This window comes from Sminthopsis crassicaudata, chromosome 2, assembly GCF_048593235.1.
Source record: "Sminthopsis crassicaudata isolate SCR6 chromosome 2, ASM4859323v1, whole genome shotgun sequence".
Classification (NCBI taxonomy): domain Eukaryota; kingdom Metazoa; phylum Chordata; class Mammalia; order Dasyuromorphia; family Dasyuridae; genus Sminthopsis; species Sminthopsis crassicaudata.
The window spans coordinates 37,609,835-37,635,546 of NC_133618.1; the positions used below are offsets into that span (position 1 = coordinate 37,609,835).

A 25,712-nucleotide genomic window follows, 5' to 3' on the forward strand; every position below is an offset into this window, starting at 1 on the left:
TTTCCCCTCTTGTAAAATCAGGCTTGAGACATTCACAGTCTGTGTGACCCTGGGCAAGTCACTTTCCCAGTTTGCCTCAGTTTCCTCATCTGTAAAATGAATCAGAGAAGGAAGTGGCAAATGACTCCAGTATCTTTGCCAAGAAAATCCCAAATGAGATCACAGAAAGAGAGAGTTTCTAGACACAACTGAAAATGATTGGCTCTGAAAAGCCTTGAGAAAACTTTTGGGGGCAAGGGGAATGGCAAGAGTCCATAACAGATTCCTCCAGAACATTCCCCAGACCTCCAAACACCCATGATATCCACACTCTGTACACTTCATTTCACACACCATGACACTCTACAATCTCAATGACCCTTACAACTCCCAAGGCCCAACCCCAACATTTGATGAGGTTAGGATTAAATGATGAGGTTAGTGGCAGGTTTGGGGTTCAGGGAACCAAAGGAAGAGGTCTGGCTCCCCTAGATTCCCCTAGGATTCGGTGCAGGGCAGGGAGTTGAGGGAACCCCCTTCTGATGGTGCATTAGTCCTTCTAAAAGGAATTTACAAACCCAAAAAGCTAGAATGGTAAAAGAAGTTTATTATTGGTATTGGGAAGTCTATGCATGAATAGAAAGACTGAATTCCTTGGCAAGGTCCTGACAAAGACAAGTTTCTAGCAGAGATGACAGAGAGGTATAAAGTCTTGTTAGGGAAATAGGTGAGAAAGATGAAGAAAAAGTAAAGAGAATCTCATTTCAGCGGGCAGCGATTGCTGCTAGGCTAGGGAGAGATTCCTTGGCATATTAGGATCTCTGCAAGGACTGAGCCCCAAGTTGGCTCATTTTATAATAGAAGCCTAGGCTAGCAGCTCTTGATGGGGGGCTGGGTGTAGTTTGAGCAGGAATAGGAGAAAATCTTGTCATTGAAAGAGTGTAATCTCCAGCTCCTGGACTCAACTAGCCCCACCTAGATAAGAGAAGGAAGCCCTAGTCCTGTTTCCCTCAGGAAAGGTCTTACCAAGGCCACAATTCAAGGAGACTTTCTCCTTGAAGGATTTCAGAGAGAAAGTTTCACTTACTCTAGCATTAGTCCTCATAACCCCTACACCCCCCTATTGCCCTCCAAATCCCTATGACCCCTACACCCCTGAAGTCCCCATAACCCCTATACTCTGCCCCCCAAAATCCCTGTGACCACTATATTCCTATTGCCCCTGAAGTCTCATGACCCCTGCCCTCTCTAGTGTCCCAGTAAGTTCCTGTGACCCCCTACTCTCTAGTGCCCCCCAAGTCTCCATAACACCTACGTCCCCAGTGCCCCTGAAGTGCCATGACCCCTGCCCTCTCTGGTGCCCCCTAAGTCCCTGTGACCTCTATTCTCTGGTGCTCCCTAAGTCCCTGTGACCCCTACTCTCTGCTGCCCCCTAAGTCCCTGTGACCCCTACTCTCTGGTGCTCCCTAAGTGCCTATAACATCTACACCTCTAGTGCTCCTGAAAACTCCGTGACCTCTGAACTTTCTAGAGCCCCCCAAAGTCCCTATGGCCCTGCATTCTCTAGTGTCCCCAAAGTCCCCAAGAACCCAATAAGCCTAATGCCCCCAAAGTTCTAACCCTCCTACCCTCCCATGCCCCTGAAATCTCCGTGATTCCTGCACTCGCTAGTGCTCCCCACGCCCTCGAATGCCCCCCAAGTGCCTCCCGATATCCCCACGACTCCTAAGGTCCCCGAGCTTCCCACTCCTCCTTGGGTCCCCCAAGGTCCCTAGAACAGCCCGGCCCCACATTTAGAAAGAACCCCCGGGGCCGACTGCCCGCCCTCCCCAGGCCCCGCGCGCCGGGCCACAAGTCCCGCCCCCTCCACCACCTGGCAGTTAACTGAAATCAACAGCCCGCGTCCGCCGCAAGCCAAACCCGCCCCGCCCCGAACTGCCTCTTCTTCCAATCATCGAGACCCAGAGGCGGGCCAAAGTGACGCGACAGCCAATCGTCAAACGGTCCGTTTCCAGTAGCCCGGAATCCCTTCCAGGATTTTCATTGGTCGGTTTCAAAACAACGGCAACCAATGATAAAGGACAGGGAGGTGGGCGTTGGGGAGAGTCCGGAGCCTAGCGCTGCCCGAGGCCAGGCTGCTGCGGGAGTCATGGTGGGGTCGGCGGCCCACGCCGCGGCCGTAGGTGAGTGTCCGCCAAGCCCGGGCTGGGAAGGCGAGGGAGGTGTGCCCCCACCCCGCCTCGGGTCCCCCGGACCCGCTGTACAAGTGGGGAAACTGAGTTTCAGAGCAGTTAAGCGCGGAGCGAATGTCAGAGGCGGGTTTCGAATCTAGGTCCTCTGACCCCCAACCCCTACTATCTTGCCCCTCCACTCCTCGGGGGCCCGCTAGATCCGCCTGCGCCCCCACTTACCCCAATACTTGAGCTCAAAATATACCGGGCCAGCCCTGTCCCCACCCAGGGCCACTTCCTGAGTCGGGACGTGAAAGCCCGGCCGCCCATGAGCCCGTGCCCCGCCCCATGAGCTGACCTCACTGGGGCTCTGTCCCCCGTGGCCGTGGCCCGCTCCTGGGGCCCCGGCCGGGGCTAGGAGTCAGTCAGTGACCCTGTCAGCATGGCGGGAGGGGGAGGAGCCCTTCCAAACTCACCTGTCCATCCGCAGGGGGCCGGGCACAGGCATTTAAAGCGGGAGGGGCTCCCGAGGCGCTCCGCTACTGTAGCAATAATAGCCATCGTAACCATCCTTAATTATCCTGTCACCGCATCCTCACCGGCCCTTGTTAATTACATTATTAATGTGCTTCCATTGCACTTGGAGACACTGAGATACATTGTAAAAGTCATGGAGGGGCAGTGATCATTCTAGTGCCAGTAGCTGGAGCTGACATTTACAATTTGCAAAGCACTTTACACATATTATGATCCTCACAATAACAATAACAATAGTTATGTGCCTATTATGTGCCAGGCACTGAGCTAAGCAGGATTATCACATTTGACCCTCACAACCCCCCTGGGAGCTTGGTGCTATAATGAGCTCCATTGTTACAGCTGAGGAAACTGAGGTAGAAAGCTCTGGGCTTGCCCAGGGCCCCCCAGATGATAAGGAGCAGAGTCAGGATTTGAGCTTGGGGCTCTCAGCACAAATCCACATTCTCTCTGCTGTCTATCAAGGACAGTGCATTCTGATGTTGGAGTCCAGAAGTAGGACAGCTTATGTGAAGTGAAGAAGACTAAAAGAAATTATAAATTAATATCTTTTTTTTCTTTTTTAAAAATTTGTTCTTGCAGAAGAGCGGCGAAAAAAGCTCCAGGAGTATTTAGCAGCCAAAGGGAAGCTAAAATGCCCAAACACCAAGTGAGTGCGTGTGTCTGTGTGTGAAAACTATTGATCGCTTGCTGCCTAAAATTCCCACCTCTGAACCTCTGTCTCGTTGATGGCTTGTGTGTTAGAGTGACTGGGCCCAGCGAAAAGAATGACAGATCTGCTTTCCTTTCCTCTGATGGTTTGCTTTTGCTTGGCCCATGGCCAAGGCCTGAACATTCTAGGAATTTCAAGATAAAGGTTCTATAACTGGGTATTACCCCCCCCCCATATCCCTGGAGCCATTGCATCCATTCCCTTTCTCTCTCTTTGAAAGAGAGATCACATGTGGCTGCAGTTTGGGTGCCTTTCCTTGACCTTGCATCCATTCCAGAAAATGTGCTCCTCTCTTTCCTTACTCTGCAGGGAATGACCTCCATCCATCCATTCCTTGGTTGAAGCTACTCCTCCAGGATTACCAGGTTACCCCTCACTTCTAAATCTAACAGCTTTCTTCAGTCTTTTTCTTGTTTAGCTCTCTGAGGTTGTTGGTTCTATTGGCTGTTACCTCTTCCCAGATCCTCTGACCCTCCGTGGCTTGGGCCACTGCCCTGAGTTTTCTTCCTTCCCTTCTGGCCATTCCTTTCCAGGATCCTTTGCTACATGGATGCTACATAGATGACCCTTCTAGCTTGTCATCAATGTTTGAGTGTTCCTTGCTGGATCTTCCTCCTTTCTGTCCTCTCTTTTGAAGACTTCTTCAAAGTCCCTTAGATCTTCTCTGTGCAGATGATTCCCCAAACTACATATTCATTCAGCCCTGAACACTCCAGTCATGTATCATCAGATATTAGGCTCTATGCTGGGTATGAGGGATACAAAACAAGGAAGAGTCATTTTCTGCTATTGCCATCCACTGAAAAGTCAATGTGACATATTTACAAGGACAATTTCCCAGAAGGAATAGAACCCTAGCAAGTGCCCAAAGTAGGAGTAGACTCCTGGGATGGATTGAGAAAAGTGGAGGTGGGGAAGGGAGTACGGCCCAGATGGAGAGACAAGAGCTGGATAATGAAGGGCTTTAAAAGCCAAAAAAACACAGGAGTTCAGGCCTTATCCTGGCAGCCAAGAGAGCTGCTGGAACTCAGGGGCAAGATCAGATTCCGTTGACAATCATGGGGTAGACGAGTTAAAGGAATGGGGGGTGTAATGTATCTGATGAGCCCACAAAGAATACTGAGGATGAGAGCCAGGAAATAGAAGGGCCCCACAGATATAGGAAGGAGATCACAGACCTAGAAAAAAAAAAGGTGGTCAGCCATGTCTGGTGCTGCAGAGAGGTAAGGAAGGTGAGGATGAAGGACCAATGGATCAACGGAGAGGTTCAGGGGAGCACTTAAGGCAGCTCCAGGAGCCTGACGATGGAGAGGTTGTAGATGGATTGTGAACATTGGCTACCAGCCAAAAGCTTACATCCCCTTTTACTAATAATAATCATGAGATCCCAGCCATCGAGCTCGAGAGACCTAAGCCCTCATTTTCAAGAGAAGGAAACAGGCCTAGAAAACTTAAACATGTACAGTGTCATACAGGCCAAAATGGTATTTGAACTCTTCACTGTTTCATTCCTCATGGCTATTCTACTTAGATCTGTCCCTTTCCAAATGACCCTGTCAGTGAAAGTGTTTGATGACCATAAGTGAAATGGTCTAACTGCATCATGGACACAGAAAATACACTAAGAACGACATGATCATCTATTCTGTTTGAGTCCTTGGAAGACCCAAGTTCAAATCCAACCCCAGACACATACCAGCTGGGTGACCCTGGGCTAGGCATTTCACCTGTTTGTCTCGGGATAAAACTTATCTCCTAGGGTGCTTGTGATGTTCAAACAAGATAATCTCTGAAATATTCCTTGCAAACCTGGACTCGCATGAATGTGAGCTATTACTCTGATTAATAGGATGAATGGTCTTTAGGAATTAAGATGTAAGACTTGATATGTAGAGACATCTCTGTGTCTAAAGAGGAGTCATTTTATCTTGAGATTGATTTTATTTTTTCCCTCTTCTATAGGCCTTATCTCAAAGACCAGAAACTATATTCAAAGCCACCAACCTCTAGATCTGTAAGTAGAAATTAATTGCAATATTTCAGAATTGGAAGGGCCCTCCCCTACACCCTGCTCCAGCCACGTAGCCCAACCATCTAGAAAAGATTCCCCCCCCAGAATGGTCATCCTTCACTTGAAGATTTCAAGAGAGGAGAGGCCTCCTACCTCTGGCCACTGCCCAGCCCTCCGTGGGGTAGCGTAGATCTAAATGCTGGTGGAAGCAGTTTTTCTGCAGCTTCAAGCCTCTTTGCTCCTTCCCCACATTGCTGCTGGTTCCACCTTCCACGATCCAACTGAACAAGTGGACCCCTTATCCACATGACAGAGGATCGATCCCTAATCCCACGATCCTCTCCCAGCTAAGCTTAAATCCCACTCATTCACCTGAGCTTCATCGAACCTGGCTGTCCCAGAGTGGCCCCTCCCCCCAGCCCACCCTGAAGCCAGCGGAATCCCACCAACAGCAGGGCCACCACCTCCCTGGCACCTCTCAGTGGAACTGGAGGTTCTTATTCACGGCCTTCCTTGCCAGCCTCTCTGTCTAAACTCTAGCATCACTGATGATGGCTGTTGTAAGACCATGACATGGTTCTGCCTCCTTTGTCACCTAGCCTTCCAGCTCCTGGACACATTTTGTAAAAGCTGGAGTTCGGGGTTTTCCCTGCACCTGGGTCTCTTGCACAATTGCTCTTTTTCCTTTACCTGAGAATTGCCTTCAGAATTTCATTCTTGAGAGTGTGTCCAGGGCAGAGTTCCCCAGTTCACTGGATCCTGCCTGCCTTTTTCTAAAGCAGGAGCTCTATATATTATAGACTTTTCAGTGGCATAGACCCCTTTCATAGCAGTCTGGTGGCACTTCGGACCCCTTTTTCAGAATCGTTTATACTTAAAATTTTAATATATATTTAATATACTTAAATAATTAAATCATTATACTTAAAATATATAATATTGTACAATGATCTTCTGTAAAGAACTTAGCTATTCCCAGCAATACAAGGACCCAAGACAATTCTGAAGGACGTATGGTGAAAAAGCTAACCACCTCCAGAGAATGGAATCTGAATGCATTCCAAAGCATACTGGTTTGGGGTTTTTTTACTTTATTTTTCAACGTGATTAATACGGAAATATGTTTTGTATAACTGCACATGCATTGCCTTTATCAAATTGCTTTGTCTTCTCAATGATGGGGGAGAAAGGAGGGAGGATGGGAATTTGGAATTCAAAATTGTAAAACTTAAAAAAGGTTTCAAATTTTTACATGTAATTGGGGGAAAAATAAAATAGTAAAATTCAAAAATAAATTTAAATGAATAAGATTTCAAAGGAAGCCAAATATATTGAACCAGTTGTTTGGGTTTGTTTTTTTGTTTTGTTTTTTTTTTTTTAAGTTCACAGACCCCTGGGATTAAGAAACTACTCTAAACCCTTTCAAATCTGCTCTCCCAAAATATGTGCTTGGCTTTTTTCACTCTTTCAACAAGCATTTATTGAGCACCTACTGTATATGAGCCTACATACCAGGAAAATGGACAAAAATGAAATTGTCCCTGCTCTCAAGGAGTAAACCTTCTCCTGGGGATGAGGATGGGGAGGGGTGTAGGTGGGAAGTTAGCTTTAAGACAATGGGGACCATGAGGGACATATGCATGGATATCAAATGTATCCATTTCCAGCAGTTGAGCTAAACCTTGACTGGTCATTGGCACATGAGCTAATCAATCAAGGAGGCACAGATTCTATGAGGGATTGGCCACTTAATCCAAATCTTCCCATCAAATATATCCCAGAAACTTATAGATGAGAATCAAATTCTGAACAGAAGTTTTCTCTTTCTGTTCCCTCACCTTTTGAAGGATAAAAGTGATGCAAAAGCAAATCAGATCCTTAGTTTTTTGCAGCTTTTTGCTGTAAATATCCAGACGATACAACTGCCCCATCACTTCTGTACCAGGCCTAGGATCTGGATTCTAGTGTCTTCAACTAATTACTCCCTCTGTCAAAGTAGTCTGTAGTGTAAGTCAACAAAAAGCCTTCTGTTGATGCCCGCGTTCACCCAAAGTTTCCTTTTTCAGGCTCCTAGACTTTTCTTAGATTGTGCTACTCTACTTTAGTCCCAAGTTTTCACTTCACCTCATAGGATTTTCTCCTGAATTTCCTCACATAAATATATCTTCTTAGTGTTTCCCCCATTCCCATGAATAGCACGCACTCTTCCAGAGTGGAAGTTCAATGGAGAGTCTCACCCAAAGTCCCAGTGACATTTATAAAGTCAAAATAACCTCCTTCCATTAGGACCTGTCATTTTCAAAGGGGTTTCTGTACTTTATAAATTTGTATACAGATATCAGACCACAGAAATTTTTTTTAACATCCACTTTAGAACATTTTATATGGATCAAGAAGTTCTTTGCTTAACTATTTAGAGTGTCATGGTACTTCCTTTATTAAAGACTTATAAGCTAGTGAGACCATTTGCCTGCAATGAGCAGGTCAGCCTTACCAGGGTACCCAGAGCTTCTCCATATTGTTTGTTGGTTCTTAGAAATTTGGTTATAGAGGATTTCAGAACACAAATTTCTACAATCTTGAAATGACCCATAGCTCTTTGGTACAAAAAAGTCAATAACCTGGGCAATTATTTGTGGCAGAAATTTCCCCTATATATATATTTAACATCAAATGCTAATAAAAATTTAACAGCTTTGCTTTTGTACCAAAGACTACAGAAAAATAAGGTCTCCTTATTGGGATTTCTAAATCACTAAACACTATTAAGATACTTTCTGAATTGTTCTATATAATGAGATTGTAGGTGAGGTGGTTTATTAAACACAAAAATTCCAAGATGTGTACCCTTCCCTGAGGAGTAGTTTATAATATAGTAAAAAGTGTGACAGACATGAAAAGAGAGTAATAATTGGAGGCAGGAAATGATAACTGCCAACTTGAGTGGTATAGAAAAGGGCAATGCAGAGAAAAATAACAAATCACATCTGGTGCAGGGAAATTAGATCTTGATCTTGAAAAGAAAGTGTTATCAAACATTGTGGCACAGGGGGTAGAATTCTGGATGAAATCAGGAAGACTAGATGTGTGTGGCTTTGGGCAAGTCACACTCTGCCTCAGTTTCCAGATCTCTAAAATAGGTATAATACCTTCCAGGATGGTTTTGAGGATCTAGTGAAATGTCTGCAAAGTGTTATACAATTACTAGCTATTATTGTTGTTACTGTTATAGCCATGCCACAGAAACACAAAAAACACATGGAATCTTGCTGGCTGTGGGTAAAAATAAAAAATTCATGTCAGTGAATGATGGGGAAAAAAGACTGGAAACTTTGGGAGCCAGACTAGGGAGAGCCTGAATGCCTTGCCAAAGAATTTATATTTTATTCTGTGGACAAATGAAGAGGAAAGTGGATTTCCAAGAGTATTGGGAGGTAGAGAAAAATTATACAAAGACCAGTTGAGAAGCTATTGCAATATCCCAGCCATGGGGTCATAGGACCTGACTGAGGGTGGTGACTACAGGACGAGAAGGAAGCATTTTGCTCCAGTGAGGAGTTATTGCAAAGGAGGAATGGACACAAAGTTGCTAATTGATAGGAGAGAGCAAAGGGGCAGGGTAGTCAAAGATGATGCTGAGACGCTGAGCCTTAGAGACTAAAGAAAGTGATGCCGTCACAGAGGAGCCAAGATGGGCAGTGGCCTTGGCAGCAAGATGGCGAGATCCTTTATAGGCGTCTTCAGCAAGCTTTAGTTAAGCCCCTACCACATGTTAGATGCTCTGCTTGGGAGATGGCAAGGCAAAGGCAAAAGGGAAATGGCGTCCACCCTCGAGGAGCCCCGTGTTGTTTGAAAAGGTCCAAGAAGCAAAAGGTCAGCTGATGAGAGAGGGGAAATTATGTGCAGACTGGAGGTAATTGTCAGGTGTGTGATCTGCCCGGGAGGAACTCGTCAGCATTCTCCACATCCTCCTGCAGCCCCCAGTGTGGCCCAGACACAGACAGATGGCTTCACTTCTGTAGATTCCGCATCAGGAGTCCTTGCCCAGTCCCAGTGGAGCTAAAGGTAGGTGCTTGAGCTCCACAAGTTGCCTATAGATGAGAAATAGCCTCATTTTCTCCAAGCTAAAATAAGTCGTTAGACATGTCACTGGGTTTTTTGCCTTTGAATAGATTGCAGTAGTCACTTTTGCATTGTGCTTTTGTTTTTCAGACTATTAGACCAAAAAATGACACATTTAAATGGACCCACTCATGTGCTGCTGAAAGGTCCACTGGTAATGTACTCCAGCCGGGATCTTCCAATGTCAATGGAACCCAAAGGCCAAAACCAGCAGCACCAAAAATTCTGGGGAAAGGACCAATCACAGGTTCCCTTTCCTCCAAGCCAGACTGTAAACTCTCAAGGAATACCCACATCTGCCAGCTGCAGAAAATAGCATCTTCTGCTGTGTACAAGCCGGTCAGAAGGTCTGTACCATCCCATGAGACCCAGTGTCTGAGGAGATTTACAGAGCAGAAGACGACAAATCGAAGACTTGGTGGGTGGATGGACCCTGCGGCCGAGGGCCACGCCGAGAGCCAGTCCTTAGGCGACTTTCCGAAGGAGACGGACAAAGAGAACTGTCCTTTGCCAAACCTGGTAGAGCTTAAGAGGAAACCAGAAACTGAGCTTTGCAGCACGGCGAAATCAAAGGAGAATTCAGACTGTCCCAGCAAGAGAGGCCTGGCTCCAAAGCAAGCTGTGCACCAAGGGGCCGAGAACAGTGTCCTGCTGAAAGACCAAGTCAACAAGCCGTTTGTTCACAGGATTCAAGTCTGGGTACCCACAGGAGAGTGCCAGCAGATCCCTGAGGGGACGAGCTGTAAAAGACCACGAGACAAGCATCAAAGAACTGTTCCTTCTCACTTGGTTCAGAGCCTTGCCAGGATTCGGGAATCGAGGAGACTGCTAATCAAGAAAGAGAATGCAAAAGTCAACGAAAATGAAAAAGAGGGTCGCAGTGGAGCCAAGCTGCAAGAAAATGCCATCAATAAACAGACCGTAGAAAGAAGCCTCCCGAGAACAAACCCAATGGTGCCGCAGATAGCAAAGTTCAATAGGCATGATAACGGTAAGCCAGACCTAAAGCTGGTGCAGCCTTTCCCTGAAAGGAAGCCGTCGGTAATGGCACCGCCATTGAGGACTGTAACAAGACAGACTCAGTTGGTAGGTGGCACCCCGAAAATCCACCCATATGGACCCCCCGCAAAGCTTAGTTATAGCTTGAAAAAAGAGCCACAGCCTGTGGACTCCAAGGCCAAGGGGACCGTGCCCTGGAATTGTTCTGTGAGAGCCTTGAACCCCAAAGCTCAGCCCCAGAATGTCACCCAGACGAAGCCGACCACGAGTGAAGAAGGAGTACGAGAGCCGATTTTGCCCGATGCCTCTGTCCCCCAAATCAAGCCGAATGTCCAGCGGAAGAAAAGCGAGGAGGATCGAAGGTATTGGGCTTGGTTTCTGAAAACATGGCATCCTAAAATGGTCAATGCTATACACAAAGCCATAGATATGATAATCTCTAGTATATCTGCATTTCTTATTCCCATTGGTCAGAAATTAATTCAGGGGATGAGGAGCATTTAAATAGTAAGTGTAGATACAGATTATTTTTTCCTTGAAAAATTAGTTGACTAGACATTTTCATAAAAACAATGTGTATACAAAGATAAGGTAAGTGATGACGCTACTGTTACAGGATTTGTTTCCTGTGTAATAGTGATGACTATTATTCATGAGAAGTAAAATCAGTTTTTTTCTGCAATCTATCAAATATTGAACATGGTACAATTTAACTTGAAGTAGACAATTGTAAAACTTCCTAAGTGGCCCTCCCGCCTCCAGTCCATGCCAGGTTAGTCCATCCCTCCCACCACTGCCTAAGTAATCATCCTAACAAATTACTCTGACATCATCGCTCTCAGCAGCTCTCCATGGCTCCCTATTGCCCACCAATGAGAAATGAACTGCTCCTGGCATTCAAGGCCCTCCACAGTCTACCCCCTTCTCTTCCTTTCCAGCCCTTCTTGTACCTCTCCCCTTCCTACATTCTCTGTTGCAGCCAGATTTTTTGATGCCCTGCACTCTATCTTCAAATTTGTGTCTTTTTTTCCTCCCACAATAAAACTTCCTTCACACCTCTTTCTAGAGAAGTGATCCTAGTGCATGGAAAAGAACACTGGGTTTGGAGTCAGCAGATTAATTCTGACTCCAGTCACATCTCAATCAAAGCAATGGTCTTCAGACCTCAAGTGCTCTTGAAAAGGCAGTAAGCAATATTCCTTCGGAGAGGCTGCACTGGGACTCCTCCGGCCTTGCTCGGCCCACCTGTGACTCCTGGCCAACATGTGGGCCAGCCCTGTGCCCTCCCTTCCACACCAAGGCAGCCCGGAGTCGAGAGAGCTTTCTGGGCACATATCTGAGTGCTTCCCACCCCGATGTCACAGGCAGGCAAAAACCAGGTATTAGCTAATGTGAGGGCCCCCACTGCCTTCTAGACGGAATATAAGGAAGGGATATGAAAGACTATGGCTGGGAAAGAAATTTAAAGTGAGGGAGACTTTTAGTAAAGTTACACACACTAACTGGGTCCAACCAAGTCTAAAGCTCCAAGTGTTTGACACGTCTGCATTTATATATGTGTGTGTGTTGCATATGTTTATATATTTTGTCACAACAGTTTATTGATCTATATTGTTTATTTTTTCCCCTGAGGCAATTGAGGTTAAGTGACTTGCTCAGGATCACACAGCCAGGAAGAGAGTTAAATGTCTGAAGTCAGATTGGAACTTGGGTCCTCCTGACTTCAGGGCTGGTGCTCTATCCCCTGCACCCCCTAGCTGTCCCTGTTTTGGTGTTTGTTACATAGTGACAGTTGACTATATGTCATGTTTTATATATGTGTGTGCTTGTGTGTGTGTGTATACATACAGTAATATGGAGAGAGGAGAGAGCACCATTTATCAGAAAGTTTTGTTGAGCTCATCTGTACTGGTTTATTTCAATCACATAAGATACCTCGATGGTTGTGTTGACATATTTGCCCGTTTATTTTATCTGTGTGTGTGTGTGTGTGTGTGAGGCCATTGATCAGAAAGGTTTTTTGTTGATCTCATCTGTGCATTTAAGTTACATAAGACGACCTGAGGCTGTTGATATCAAAGCTAAATACCCGAGGTGTTGATACCGTGGGAAGGGCCCAGAAGGCCTCCTGTAGTCTTATTCTATTCGTATGATGAGCGTTATCAGACAAGTGGGCATGGGCACAGGAAGCTGGGGAGAACCTGAGTCTTAGAGGTTTGAGAGGAAGAAAAAAGAGGAAAACGTAGTAGTAAAGGAGGGATCAGTGGCTGAGAGAAGGTACCAGGTGGGCAGGGTGCTGCAGGCATTCACAGCAGTGATGGCAGGCCGGAGGGCATGGGATTAGAGCCGAGATTTCAGGGTCTCCGACATCTGCTCACCCTGGCCGCAGCTTGCCATCTCAGCCCTTCCCCCACAGCGAGAGGAAAGCGGGAGACAAGACAGGCTCCAGAGGCACAGGGTGCCCCTCCCCCGGCAGCTGCTTCTGACGGCAGGGACGGAGCCATAATAGTGGGAGCTCTTGAGCACAGCACAGGAGAGGCTCTGGGGCCGGATGGCACTGCCCAGCCATGGCTACATCCCTCCTCCAGGTCAAACCCAGCCCCCATGCATTCTCATACACATGGCAGGGAGTCAGTCACTAAGCAGCAATCTAGGCCCTGTGCCAAGTGCTGAGGACGCAGAGGCTGCCATTCTGGGAGGTGCAATAGGGAGGAAACTTAACTCAGTTTTCAGTCATGTCCCACTCTTGATGACCCCACTTGGGGTTTTCTGGGTAAAGACACTGTATGGGTTTTCCATTTCCTTTTCCAGCTCATTTTACAGATGAGGAAACTGAGGCAGACAAGGATAGGTGACCTGCCCAGGGTCACAAGCTAGGAAGCGTCTGAGGCGGAGTTTGCAGGAAGTCTTTGTGCTCTGTGAACTTGGGCCGCCCAACATGGAAACTGCCCAGGTCCATACAAGACACCTGGGACTGGCAATGGGGGCCAGCAAGGGCTTCTGAGGGAGCCAGGCCTGAGGGCAGTGAACATTCAGCCTGCCGGCCATCCTCGCCTTCTGACTAGGAGCAGTGCTTAGAGGCCAAAGGAAGCATGGGATCGTGGGGAGTGACCCCAGGGGCCAAGGGGGTAGAGAAGGTGACCGCCCAGGTCCCAAACCTATGATGCATGCCGCCCTGGAGGGGCAGACTGGGGGGGAGCCTGCCGAGCACCAGCAGTGACCCTCTTTGGGCCTGAATCTGGTGACTCTGAGGGATGGGCGAGAGGCAGTTAGCCAGGTGTCAATAGTGGAGAGGGATGGCGGTTTGGGATCAGGCTGGCCTGAGTTCAAATTCAGCTCCCTGACGAGTCACTTAAACCTGTTTTGCCCGAGTTTCCTCATCTATAAAATGGGGTAATGATGGCATCTGCCTTCCAAGGTGATTGGGAGGATCGGATATTTGTAAAGTGCTTAGCAAACCTAGAGAAATGGGGAGCTATCGTTATTGGAGAAGGTTGAGACCCCATTGTACAGTAGCCACTATAGGAGGTGCTATTGAGGCCCAGGGCAGTAAGACCAGAAAGCTGGAGACAGATTGGAGGCCTACAGGAAGAGAAATGAGTGGACTTGGAAGCAAGAGAGAGAAAGCAGGACAAAGTCAGAGCCAACACGTTTGCAATATAAAGTGACATTGAGCATAGGAGGACGAGGAGGAAGAAGAGCCTGTCAGGAGAGGCGATTGGAGGCTCTGAGTGAGGTGGGGGAGACCAAGGGCGGTTCCTTGGCGGTCTGAGAGTGACCAGCGGGGAGGAGGGCAGGACTGGTGACCCAAGAGCTTGATCCGCTCTCGAAAAATTCTGGGTCAGTGTGAATTCACAGGCGTGGCACTGAGGTAGAGAGGAGGTGGAAGGACTGCAGAGAAAGGGGAGGGGCCCCACAGAAAAGAATCTGAGAAATTATTTGCATCTTAACAGATGGATTTTTTTTTCAAATATACATATATATATATATATGGATAATTTTCAACATTCACCCTTACAAAACCTTATGTTCCAAATTTTTTCCTTCCCCCCATCCCTTGTCCCAGACAGCAAATAATCCAATACATGTTAAACTTGTGCAATTTTTCTATACACATTTCTACAATTACTCTGCACAAGAAAAATCAGATCAAAAAGAAAAAGGAAAACGAAAACAAAAAGCAAGCAAAAAATAAAAATACTGTGTTGTGACCCACACTCAGTTCCCACAGTCCTTTGGGTGTAAATGGCTCCATCACAAGACCATTGGAACTGGTACCTCGCCGTTAGAGAGCCACATTCTAGATGGACTTTTTTTTTTTTTTTTAACAGGCCCTGGCATCTATGTGGCAATGAGCCCCCTTGTGCATAGAGTGTGCTCCTGCCTGCCATTATTGTTAGAAGGCATTGGATTGAAATTCTCATCAGATGCGAGTTCCTGCATTTTCCTTGGGGAAGTGGGTGGTAGAGGAAAGGGGAGAGGCAACCAGATTTTCATTAATCTCTTTGGGTTTTGCATCAACTTTACCCCTTACCCCTTATCCCTTGTCCCCTTCCCCTTCCCAGAGAATCATCTTTTAGCTCTCTGTTTTTTATTTCACAACAGAAAAAAGCTTGAAGAATGGCTGGCATCCAAAGGAAAGACTTATAAACGACCCCCTATGAAACTTCTAGCACAAAATCAAAATGTGCAAAAATTAAATGTTTCCTTCTGGAAAAGCATAAAAGAGGAGGAGGAAAACAAGAAAACAGAGCTGGATCTCTCCAACAAAATTAAGAATACCCTGGCAGAGTGCCTGAAGCTCGTGGAAGAGGTGAGTGGAAAAGCCTCCTTGGGGCTTAAAGGGCCCACAGAGGAGCCGGTAGGGTCCCAATCTCTCAACCTGCAGGTTTCTGTTGCTTTAAGAGAAAGCAGACCATCAGGAGTTGGAGTCAGCATTCCTAGTTGAGCAGAGCAGCCTAGCGGGGCCATAGATAAGACTGGAGCTGACCAGCAGAATCATTCCTCCTCTCACATTCGATGTAGCTGTTAGTACGACCTAATCTGGAGCTCTGTATGCATTTGTTGGGGTTCTGTGAAGAGCCCTTTCCTCACTAATGTGGGGCATTAGGCTCGTGCCCCACTATGACAACCAAGAAAGATGTTACGCGTGCATTTGTTGGTGGGGAGGAGAGGGAAGGGGAAGATCTTAATGAGCCAGAAACTACAGAACTAAAGCTAGAGATGGCTCTGGTGGAGAGACTAAAGGAAAAGGGAAAAGGGCCTGCAGGGACATCGATTCAAGAACAGGGGCTGCCATTGGAAGAGCGTGGCTTAGGGTAAGAGGAGGAGGAGAGGAATTTCTGGTTATGGTGAGAACTAAAGTGATTAGAGCTGCAAACTTCTCCAGGGAGAGAGGGGGCCCAGCTGGAAGGGAAATGGGGGGTCTAGATTGGTGATAAAAAGGGGTGGTATAGCAAAAAATTGTGAAACTTATCAACAAATACATGAGCACGTTCCCAAAAGCAGCCTTCTCCCTGCTACCTAGAAAGGTGTTTGTTCCTTCTTTTAGGTTATGGGTAATGGGAGAGCTATTAGCCAACTAGAAAAAGATGAACATCTTAGTGTCGTCATTTTAAGGGGCACAAGGAGAATATAGACCAATGAACTTGACTTCAATCCTGGGCAACATTTTGAATTATTAAAGGGTAGTCAGTGGATAATTAGAAAAGGAAGCAGCAGTTACCAAGAGCTAAGACAACTTGGGCAGAACTGTTGTCATCTCCTTCCTTCTGATAAAAGGGGGTGGGAAGTGGGGAGGAGGAGAGGACTTTGAAAACAGCCTATGGTATCCATTGTCAGGAAGTCAGGGTCCATCCAGAAATGCCTGCAATGCAAAAAAACAAGGAATCTACAAAACTTAACCAATTTTTAAACCCCAAACCATACAGGTCAAGCCTGAGTAAACTAAACTTGCCTGCTTCTGTCATATCATCACTATGAGGTACTGCAATTGTTTAAATGAGGGGGTCTTTGTCCCCCTAGGGCGCACGCTCTGATGAGATCCTGGCGATTCTCTCTGGTTTTCCTGAGGCTGAAAAGTTTGCCACGTTCTGGATCTGCAAAGTTAAGCTCCTGGAGAGTCAAGACAGCTCGGATGTGATAGCGCTGTATGAGGCTGCTGTTCGCTGTGGGGCTGAGGTGAGCATTCGGCGCTCTGTGTCCCTTGTGTTGTGACCCACAGAATTCACGTGAGCACATTCTCCCTGCTACCAACCAGGTGTTTGAGCACATTCAAAGAAGGGACTGCTTGTAAGGCTCTGAGATGATAGCTGTAAAGCACTTAGCACAGACAGCACCTGGCACACGTTAGGTGCTTAATAAATGCTTATTTCCTTCTCCCCTGTACCTTTTACCTTATGGCTACATGGGAGACTACATGTGAGTGAGCAGAATAGAAGGCAGCTTCACCATTCTTTTCTACTACATGATCTTGAGCTTTGAGTGACTCCTAAAATAAAAGGAAAATCTGAGGGATCATCAAGGCACTTTTCAGCTCTTTAAGTTTCTTGGAACTAGTTTTTGAGGGTTTTTAGCAACGTGACATATCTCCCTGTCTGGCATAAAATTTGTTAAGCATAATTATGTAACAGAACAGCATCTGGGTAGAGTCAAGCTCCTGGTGTGATTTGTGAAAGTGTGTACTGACTATATGATATCTGAGACTTTCACAACTTTATTGAAGAGACCAGAGTAGTGTTTTGCTTTTAAACAAATATCATATACATGAGCAAAATGGAATCTTTCAAGATCTAAGGATGGGCCCTACACAATAAGAACGCCCCAAATCTCGCAGCCTCAGAGCTGGAAGGGACCTCAGAAGCCATTTATTCCAACCCTTTAGTTCTGCAGATAAGGAAACTGAATTAAGCAGGTTAAATGAACACAGTTTGTACTAGTAGTGGGATTTGAACTCATAAGACTTCCTCACGCCAAAACCTGCGTGCGGCACATCAGTGTAGCCCAGTCCAGGAAGCCGAATGACCCGAGTGCTTCAGCCCTTAATTTCCTTGATCTGTGTAGTCTCTTTGCCCATTCAGATAGAAACCCCTGCCCTTCTTCATGGATGTCTGAAAAAATCCCCTCACCTGGGAATCGCTCTCCCCAAGCCCCTCCTGGTGGTCAGCTATCCAGAGCTGGCGTACAGACTGCCCTAAGTGACCCCTCAGAGGCCTTGAGAGGAGGAAGCAAGCACGTTGAACACCATGACCAAAGGAGCCATTAAGAGCCGTGGCATGAAATGACCCCAGTAGGAAAAAGAACTGAAATTTTGGAATGTTGAAATTGAGATAGAAGGGCTGCTTTTAAGACCCACGGATGGTGGATGTATCTCCCTTGTGCATGAATCGAATCCTAGGTTCTAAAACCCAGTTTTATGTCAGGACAGAGTTGTGTTCGGTGCTCTGGGATGAATGATTGGAGGCAGGGCAGGAGAGCATGGAGGCAGGGCCGAATGTTCTATAGCCTCCTGGGACCCTTGGGTAATTGATGTGCTATGCCCTCCATTGCCCATCATGTACGTGGAACAAAGTTCTCCCATTCTATGATGTTTTCTTTCAGAGCCAGGATTGATTGCAATTCCCAGAGCCGAGCCAGAGAGGCAGCAGGGCTCCTGGGAATCTTCACTGCAATCTGATAATGCAAGTCTGAGGGGAACTAAGCAATTTACACAAACACCCTTTGAAAATCTTACTTTTCAGGAACATGTCTCCCTCCCTAAAAGTGAGAGAAACCTGGCTGCTGCTTGTGCTCCCAATATTCCTTCATTATTCCCAAGTAGCAGGGAAATGGGACTTTTGTTTTTTAAGTCATAGCTTAAGGGTTTTTTGTTACAACTTGATAGGAATAAAAGTGAAATACGTGCATGCATGTGTGTGTGTGTGTGTGTGTGTGTGTGTGGTCTCAGGGGACATTTTATTTCCAGGATTCTGACACTGAAAGGCCTTCATCTCTCTGTTCCTCTTGAATCCTGCCTGATGCTCTATGTCCATGTGCTTCCTTCCCCATAGCCTATACAAGAGTTGCGGGATGTTGTCCTTAGTGTTCTGAAGAGCGCCAAGAAGACAGAAGAAGGTAAGGATATGTGATGTTTCTGGCTTCTTTCCTGGTCCCTTCCCCTGAGGCCTCGTGGCCATGGAACCTGGAGGGTTCCCCTCTCAAACACTGTGGCCATGGGGGAATCAGTCGTGTCTGGGTGCCCCCTAAAACTTGAGGCTAAAGAGAGGACACCGAGGGACCCTTCATCAGTGAGGCTGAACCCCCTCTCCCCCCCATCTCTGGCTGCACCAAGCACCCAGGGCATCGGGAGATTGCCCAGACAGCAGGGAAATGTGGTCTTTTTTTTTTTTAAGTTATAGCTTACAGCTTTTTAGTTACAGTTTGATAGGAATAAAAGTGAGCTAGACACAGATGGGTGTCTAAGACAAAGAGGAGGTCCCTGAGAAATGTGGTGACCGTGGCGTTGCAGACCATCCCCAGCTCTCTGCGTGTGCTCCGGGGTTCCTCCTCCAGGCTGCTGCTGCTTCCCAGCCGCTGGATTCTTTCATCACATTTCTCAGGGATCTTCTGTTGGTGGCCATCACCAGTTTTGCTGTGGAGTTTCCCATCCTCTGGGGCAGCTTTCACCTTGAACGTGCAAGATTCAAGAGATTTCTCGGGAGCTGCCTGTCCTGCGTGTCCTCTTTGGCCTCCCAGACCTTACGCTCTGGCAGCCTTAGTCATTGATGGCGATCTCTCTCTCTCCTCATGCTCTCATCCACGGCAGACTCCAGATATTGAATGTTATTTCGGTCTAGGGAACAACCCAAAGAGCAGGGGGATTCCTGGGAGCTCAAACATGCTAATGCCCATTGGCCCCTTCTCCCTCATTTAGGGTTTCTGGGATCTCCCCAGAGTTAGGCAGGCAGCAGGTGTCAGGGGTGAGATGTGGATCTAGCTCTTTCTGCCTTTGAAGCTGGCTCTCTAACCATTACATCCTCCTGCCTTAAAATAGTCTTGTGACTCGAGTGCACTGAAAAGTCGTCACGGTCTTCTGGCTTCTTGCTCCAAGTGCTTGCAGCTGGAGGCAGATGTTAGATTATTAGATATTAGACTATCGGTCTCCTTGCCTGTAAGTGTAAAATTCTGTGCCTGAGATTCACAAAGAGAAATGAGTTTTTCCAAATACCAAAAGCATTTTTTTTTTAATATGGAAAGATCACTGGAGCCATCCAATGGGCCATGGTGAAGGAGGAGGCGGGGGACCTGGGGGAGCGTGGGAGCACATCTAGGCTTGTTAGTTGGGGCAGAGGCAGAGCCTCTGAATAGAAATGCACTGAGAATGGAGAGCTTTGGCAGGGATGAGCAGAGAGCATCCTGTATTAACCTCCTCAGAACAAAAGAAGGAAAGGGGCAGGAACCAATGCCTCTGAACTCTGCTTTCCCTCCTTTCCCCTCCCTCGCCTCCAGTCTTCATATAACTGCACGTGTTCGCTGCCTTTGGGCTTTGGGGTTTTGGGTTTTTGTGCTCAAATAGTTAACCTAAGCTTGAACTCCGCCTTTCTTCTTGGAAGTGCCTCCAGAAAGTACCAGTGCAACTAATGCTACGTCTGTGAAAGAGACGGCAAAGGAAGAGACGGCCCAAGAACCCGATCTCCCCATCCCAAGAGAGCGCGTGCAAGTCGGAGCCACTCCCCAAATCGCCAAGAAGTACAAAGACAATCATTTAATGCCCTGCATCAAGTTGCAGATCACCCCCTTACCAAGGTAAGCGCCCGTGCCCTGGTCTCCCCACAATTGCGTCGGGCGCACGGACTGGTCCTGTCCCCGCTGCTGGAATTGGAGCGACTCCTCTCCAGACGGCTGGCTAGCAGAGCCATGGACAGCTCCGGCTCACTTAGGAGTGACCGCCCTTTGTGACAGCCACAGTTCTATACTAGGCACCTAGAGAATTTTCTAATTAAAACTTTCTGAGAGGGCAGAGCACAGTGGTATGGGCCCATCCTGGGCATTCACAGGAGTGGGCAGGCTAAAGAAAAAGGCAGGCTCAATGCTATCTCAGGAACAGACCTGAGGACCACGGGAGTGCTGATGAGGAGGCAGATCACAGAGGCTGGGGGCTCGGGGAAAATTGGGGGAGAGGACCGGGAGCCCCATCAGGCCACAAGACGAAGATTTTAAATCAAGTTGAATATAAACTTACAATTAAGCTCTGACTCAGAAACATAACTGGGAATGCTGCACATTTTCCCACAAAGCAAACGTCATGGATGCTTTTTAGCCTGCTAGGCTAGCCCCCCAAAGCCTCCTTAATCCACCAGGGAGGGGGGAGGAGGGGGCATCATTCCATATTAACTCAGCTCAGAATTCAGCCACCATGTTTGAGAAATTGTGTTCATGGTGACAGCAAGGAAGGCCAGAAAACCCCCCCTCCCCCAGCCCAGTGCTGGTGGGCCCTGAGATTGCAGGATGTAGAGAAGGGGAGAAGCAAGGGAGGAGGGAGCCAGGCAGGTTGTGGGAGGAGGGGGAGGCTGAGGGAGTGGCCAGGACTGAAGGCCAGCTTGGGGGGTGGGGCTTGCCTTCCCTTGTCCTTTAACTCCCCAGATCTTAGCCCTGAGCTTGTGCTCGCATCAGGGGGATGAGGGCTAGGACAGATCCTTCCCCTTGGTCCTCATTCCCAGCTGTCCTGACCCTCCGCCCCTGCTTCCAGCTGGCACTGAGAGGTCAGTTGAGGATGGGGGCTGGGAGCTGGATCCTAGACTAAGCTCAGGGCTGGGGATGCTGCATTACATCCTCCTGCCTTAAAATAGAGGGGGGAGGTCCAGGAGAGGAGGAGAACAATCCGAGGGGGCTCCTATAGGCCCCGGCAAGGGAGCCCGCTCTTCACATCTGTGGCAGGAAGCTGAATGTTAGTCCGGTGCCACGTCCTGACGCTGTCATTGGCTTCTTTGGAGAATGACCAGGGTTAAGGCAGTGTCCAGAGACAGAGATCAAGTTTCCAAACTGTCAGCGCAGGGCAGCCCCTTCTGCTGTTGGTCGTGTCCATTCCTCCTCACAGTCTCTGAAGAGAAGATCCCAATGAAAAAGGAGCCAGAAGTGTTGGCTTCTCATTGGGTGGGACAAGCAGCTGGTCCTTGCTCCAGCCCTCAGTGGAACGTGTGCCTTTGCTGTCCTTTGCCGTATTTACTCACAGCAGCAGAGGCGAGGGGGCAGGGCCCAGCCTCCCGTTGTCAGAACATGTTGTCCATCCCCTGGGAGGACCTGAGTGGGCCCGTCCACATGTACTTGCTGGGCATCTGGAAGGGGGGGATGGAGCTAGCTAGCTGAGGCTAGGACAGAAGGGCTTGGCAGACCCTGCAGCCGGGGCCGCTCCCTCCCCAGTCCCCTCCTTGCAGACCTGAGCACAAAGGCTTCCCTCCTTCCTCTCCCCCAGAACTCCCGGGATGTTGGAGAAACAAAGCGTGAAGCTGGTAACTCCGGTGCGGCGCTCTTTGAGGATCGAGCACGCCCGACCCACTTACCCCGAGGCGCTCCAGGAGCACGGCACGGTGGTGGCCTCCCTTGACCAGCTGCCCAGGGTGACAGAGACCAGCTGCTTCATCTACTGCAAGAACGAGGCTCTGCCGGAGGAGACCGAGCTCCAGATCCTTGGGGCGTCGTAGCTCCTGGCTCTCCTGGGAAGGGACTTGACTCTTCAGAGAGCCCTGGTGGGAGCTGTCCCCTGGCTCGGGGCATGTGGCCCCCAGCAGGCTGGGCCGGGTGCAGCCCCCAGGCCCAGGAAGCTCAGTCCAAGGGGACTTGGATTCATTGACTTTGATAATCTGTGCACATTCCATACCCCCAAGTTTAGACTTAGGAACAATTGATTTATGAGACAGTATTGGAAAATATATGACCTTCAAGTCAGTAAGTATTTATTTTATCTTTGTTGTTGCCCATTGATCTGGCACTTCAGCTAGACCTGCACTTTATGTCCATCTGTGTCACTGGATCCTTACAGCCGCTCCAGGAGGGAACAGGGATCCAGATATAAGGCTACCCATTTTACAGATGAGAAAACTGGCTTTTCCCAGAGTGACATGGTGTCTTCTGGCTTTCCATGAACCATTGACTGTTGGTTGAGACAAAAGTCTGCGTTCTCTTGGCAGCGTTCTACGGTCGTGAATCATGGGCTCCAAGAAGCACCTTCTCTGTGCCAAGCATTGTGCCCGGTCCTGGGGGTGCAAGGCAAAGGACTAACGAGGGCTTGCCCTCGAGCCTTATACTGGACCACCACCACGGGGGGAGATTGATCAGCTCTTGGGCAGAGGTGACAGAATCATTATCAAGAACACGTGTGGCTGGAGGCGGAGAAGAGCGGGTGTGAGCAGCTCCATCGGGACTCCATAGCATTGGAAGGACAAGGATGGCCTCCAGACCAGATGAGAAGCATTGCAGGAGCGGCCCCTGCCTGCGCTCCCTCACCTCCCGGGGCTCTCGGGCCTGGGAATCAGCCCGCTGTCAGCCCGCTGCAGACCTCGGCCACCGGGTCCCTTAAATGTGAGACACGGAGCGGAGAGGCCCCTGCCCCGAGGGCTTGTAGAGACGCACCTGATCTCTGGGTGCCTGGGCGGGCCGGGACCTCACGACTCCCAAGCTTCACCCCTCTCTGCTCTTCTTGAATGAATCATCCAGTTGAACTCCTTTGTTTTACAAAGAAATACCCTTAGAATGGCTTGGATCCTCGATTTTGAGCTGGAAGAGATCTTGGAGGTTTCTAAACCGCCCCCCCCTTGTTTTACAGATGAGAGAACGAGGGAAGCGGCTCAAGTGTCCCAAGACACCCAGAGCCAGCATTGGAACTCGACATCTAGTACACTTTCCATTGGAACTCTCAGAAAGCACCCAGCAAGTTGATGTTTTCTTATCAAGTGACCGAATCTCAGAGTCAGAAAGGATTTGGGAAGGCCGCCGGCTCCGAACCATATGGAATCAGTGACAAAGGGCTCTCCAGCATCTCCTTGAAACTCTCCTCTGTTCTTTACTAACACTTCCCCTGTGGGAGTGCTTCAGATAACTGAAGGTGATTAGCGTGCCCCCCCCCCAGCCTCTTGTCCAGCTGAAGCAGCGTCCCTGGTTCCTTTGATCAATCCTCATATGGCATGTTCTCCCTTCCTCCCATCAGTCCTATTGACCTCCTATTCATGTTGATCTATGCTGTATTTAAAATGAGGCCCCAGATTTTATCATAGTCACAGTAAATGCCATCAGGCCCATGGGGAGAAAAGGGAGGTACTCGCAGGGCTGGGCTTGGAGACCATCAAGATGCCCAGATCTTTTTTAGTGGAACAGCCATCTCCTCAGACATGATCCTTTCTATTGATTTATTTTTTTTTTTACTACAATGTAGCACTTTGCTTAAATCCTAACTTTTCCCAAGGATTTTGCCTTATTTTTCTAGGGTCTTTGGGGATCCTGTCACTCTGTCACCTACTCCATCTTTCTGGAATATTTGAATATTGGAGAAGTCTCACTTCTCTGCCTTTATCACAGATAAATAAGCACAATGTTGACCAGCACAAGCCAGATAGTGGAGCATTCCACTAGAGGCCTCCCCCAACAGATTTAGGAGTCCATTAGTGGTCTGATCCTCCAGGCAGAACTCAATCTGCCCAACAGAAGTCTCCTCTAGCCTTCATTTTTTGGTCTCGTCCACACGATAGCACGAGGGGCCTTGTGACGGACTTGAGTGCAATTTTGAGTTTACTGTGTGTAATCTAGCCTTTTCCCATGCTCTTCCTCATACGGGACCCCATTTGTTTGCCCTCTCCAGCTTTGCAGCTCCCATTTTCCAGGATCTTTCAGAGGCAATCAAGTCAACTTCTCACATCTGCCAATTTTCCTGATAACCCAGAATTTCATTTTGGCCCAGTTGCTTGAACTCACCAAGTGAAACAGATGATTTTGTTTTCTCCCTTACCTTAGCTGCAGGCTAGTGCATTCCTCCCTTCCATGACCATACTGCTTGTAGATTAAACGGAGGCGGGATAGGAGCAGATGGGCTCAGCCTTCTCCGGTTCATGTTGACGTCCCGGTCACCCCGTAGCGCGCTCCTTTAAGAACCTCCTTTGCTTCCAGGGCCCCCGACCCCCATTCGTGATCGTTCTGAGCGTCCCCTCTGATTGCTCCTGCGTGTTGCCCGGTGCTCTGGTGTAGTGATCCACAAGTACTTGCCCTTGCTTCCAACCTCCATCCGTGGGTGAGCTCCCTGTCGGCACCTTGACTCCTGGGCAAGCACTCCCCACATCTGTTCTTCCACAGTCCTTCTTTCTGCTTGTGTCTTCAGAATTTCATTCTTGAGAACCTTTAGATCTCTCTTGGACTGAATTCTTTCAGAGAATAGTAGGTTTTTGGAGTCCACCTACCCTTCCTCTGAACCCTTTCAAATCTACTCTGCCAAAATGCAGAGTGCGCCCGGCTTTCCTCTTAGCAAATGGATGGAAAACTAACGTTGTCTGGCATCCCAGTATCATGGTTATGAATACTGCTTGTCCCCTCGGGCGATCTAACCCTTTGGGGGAGCCTACCTTCTCCTTCTCATCTGTTTGTTCTCACGTCTTGATGAGGTAGGCACAGCTTCGTTTGGGTAATGGGAAGCCGAAGCAAAGAGGTCAAAATGGTCTGTCCACAATCTCGTGTTGAAAATCCGGATAATCTGAATCCACTGCCACTAGACCTTGTGTTTCTCTTTTCAGGGTTGGCAAAAGTTATCAAGAGAGTTAAAAATGACGGTACTTCTGTGGTTTGTATAAACTTCTCCGTTATTAGAGTAGTATCACTGACCACATGCTCATTACTCCGTCTCCTAAGGCCGGCTCTTGTCTAGCAAAGCCAAGCCCAAATCAAGGGCCGGGTCGTCAGGACCAAATCTCAGCTTTGCTTTTATCCATGAAATTCAGTTGCCAATCCTCTGGGGACTTTGCTTCAACCCTTGGGCCCTGGAGTCTAAGGGAACTTTATTTGGGAGGAAAGATTAAATCCCAAATGATTAGCTGACTGTTCAAGTGAGTTATGAGTTGCCATCAAATGGTGATAAAACTTAACTGGGAGGCAAGCTTGTAGAAAGAACACACAAATACAAATAGCACTGTTTGTGTGAGATCAAATATAGAGTGAGATTTTTTTG

The 25,712-nt window shown here is 48.0% G+C and overlaps 1 protein-coding gene across 3 annotated transcripts; it reads left to right on the plus strand.

Moving 5' to 3' along the window:
- Positions 1–2,050: 2,050 nt before the first annotated feature.
- Positions 2,051–22,453, plus strand: CKAP2L (cytoskeleton associated protein 2 like). Of its 3 annotated transcripts, none has more exons than XM_074285819.1 (9): positions 2,051–2,162; positions 3,270–3,336; positions 5,362–5,413; positions 9,623–10,893; positions 15,137–15,344; positions 16,556–16,711; positions 18,580–18,643; positions 20,122–20,314; positions 21,981–22,453. In XM_074285819.1, the coding sequence occupies exons 1-9, from the start codon at positions 2,051–2,053 to the stop codon at positions 22,207–22,209; spliced, it is 2,352 nt and encodes a 783-aa protein (XP_074141920.1). In that variant the 3' UTR covers positions 22,210–22,453. The 3 variants fall into 3 exon arrangements, with proteins under 3 accessions (XP_074141920.1, XP_074141921.1, XP_074141922.1); XM_074285820.1 differs by having other exon boundaries at positions 2,059–2,162; positions 20,131–20,314; XM_074285821.1 differs by lacking the exons at positions 2,051–2,162; positions 3,270–3,336; positions 5,362–5,413 and adding an exon at positions 9,298–9,475.
- Positions 22,454–25,712: the final 3,259 nt, after the last annotated feature.

Bases quoted from the DNA above. Each gene is read 5' to 3' on its own strand.
- CKAP2L (XM_074285819.1), top strand. From the start codon at position 2,051: ATGATAAAGGACAGGGAGGTGGGCGTTGGGGAGAGTCCGGAGCCTAGC. The intron at 10,894-15,136 runs GTATTGGGCTTG...ATTTCACAACAG, and splicing joins AAAAGCGAGGAGGATCGAAG to AAAAAAGCTTGAAGAATGGC. The intron at 18,644-20,121 runs GTAAGGATATGT...TCTTCTTGGAAG, and splicing joins CGCCAAGAAGACAGAAGAAG to TGCCTCCAGAAAGTACCAGT.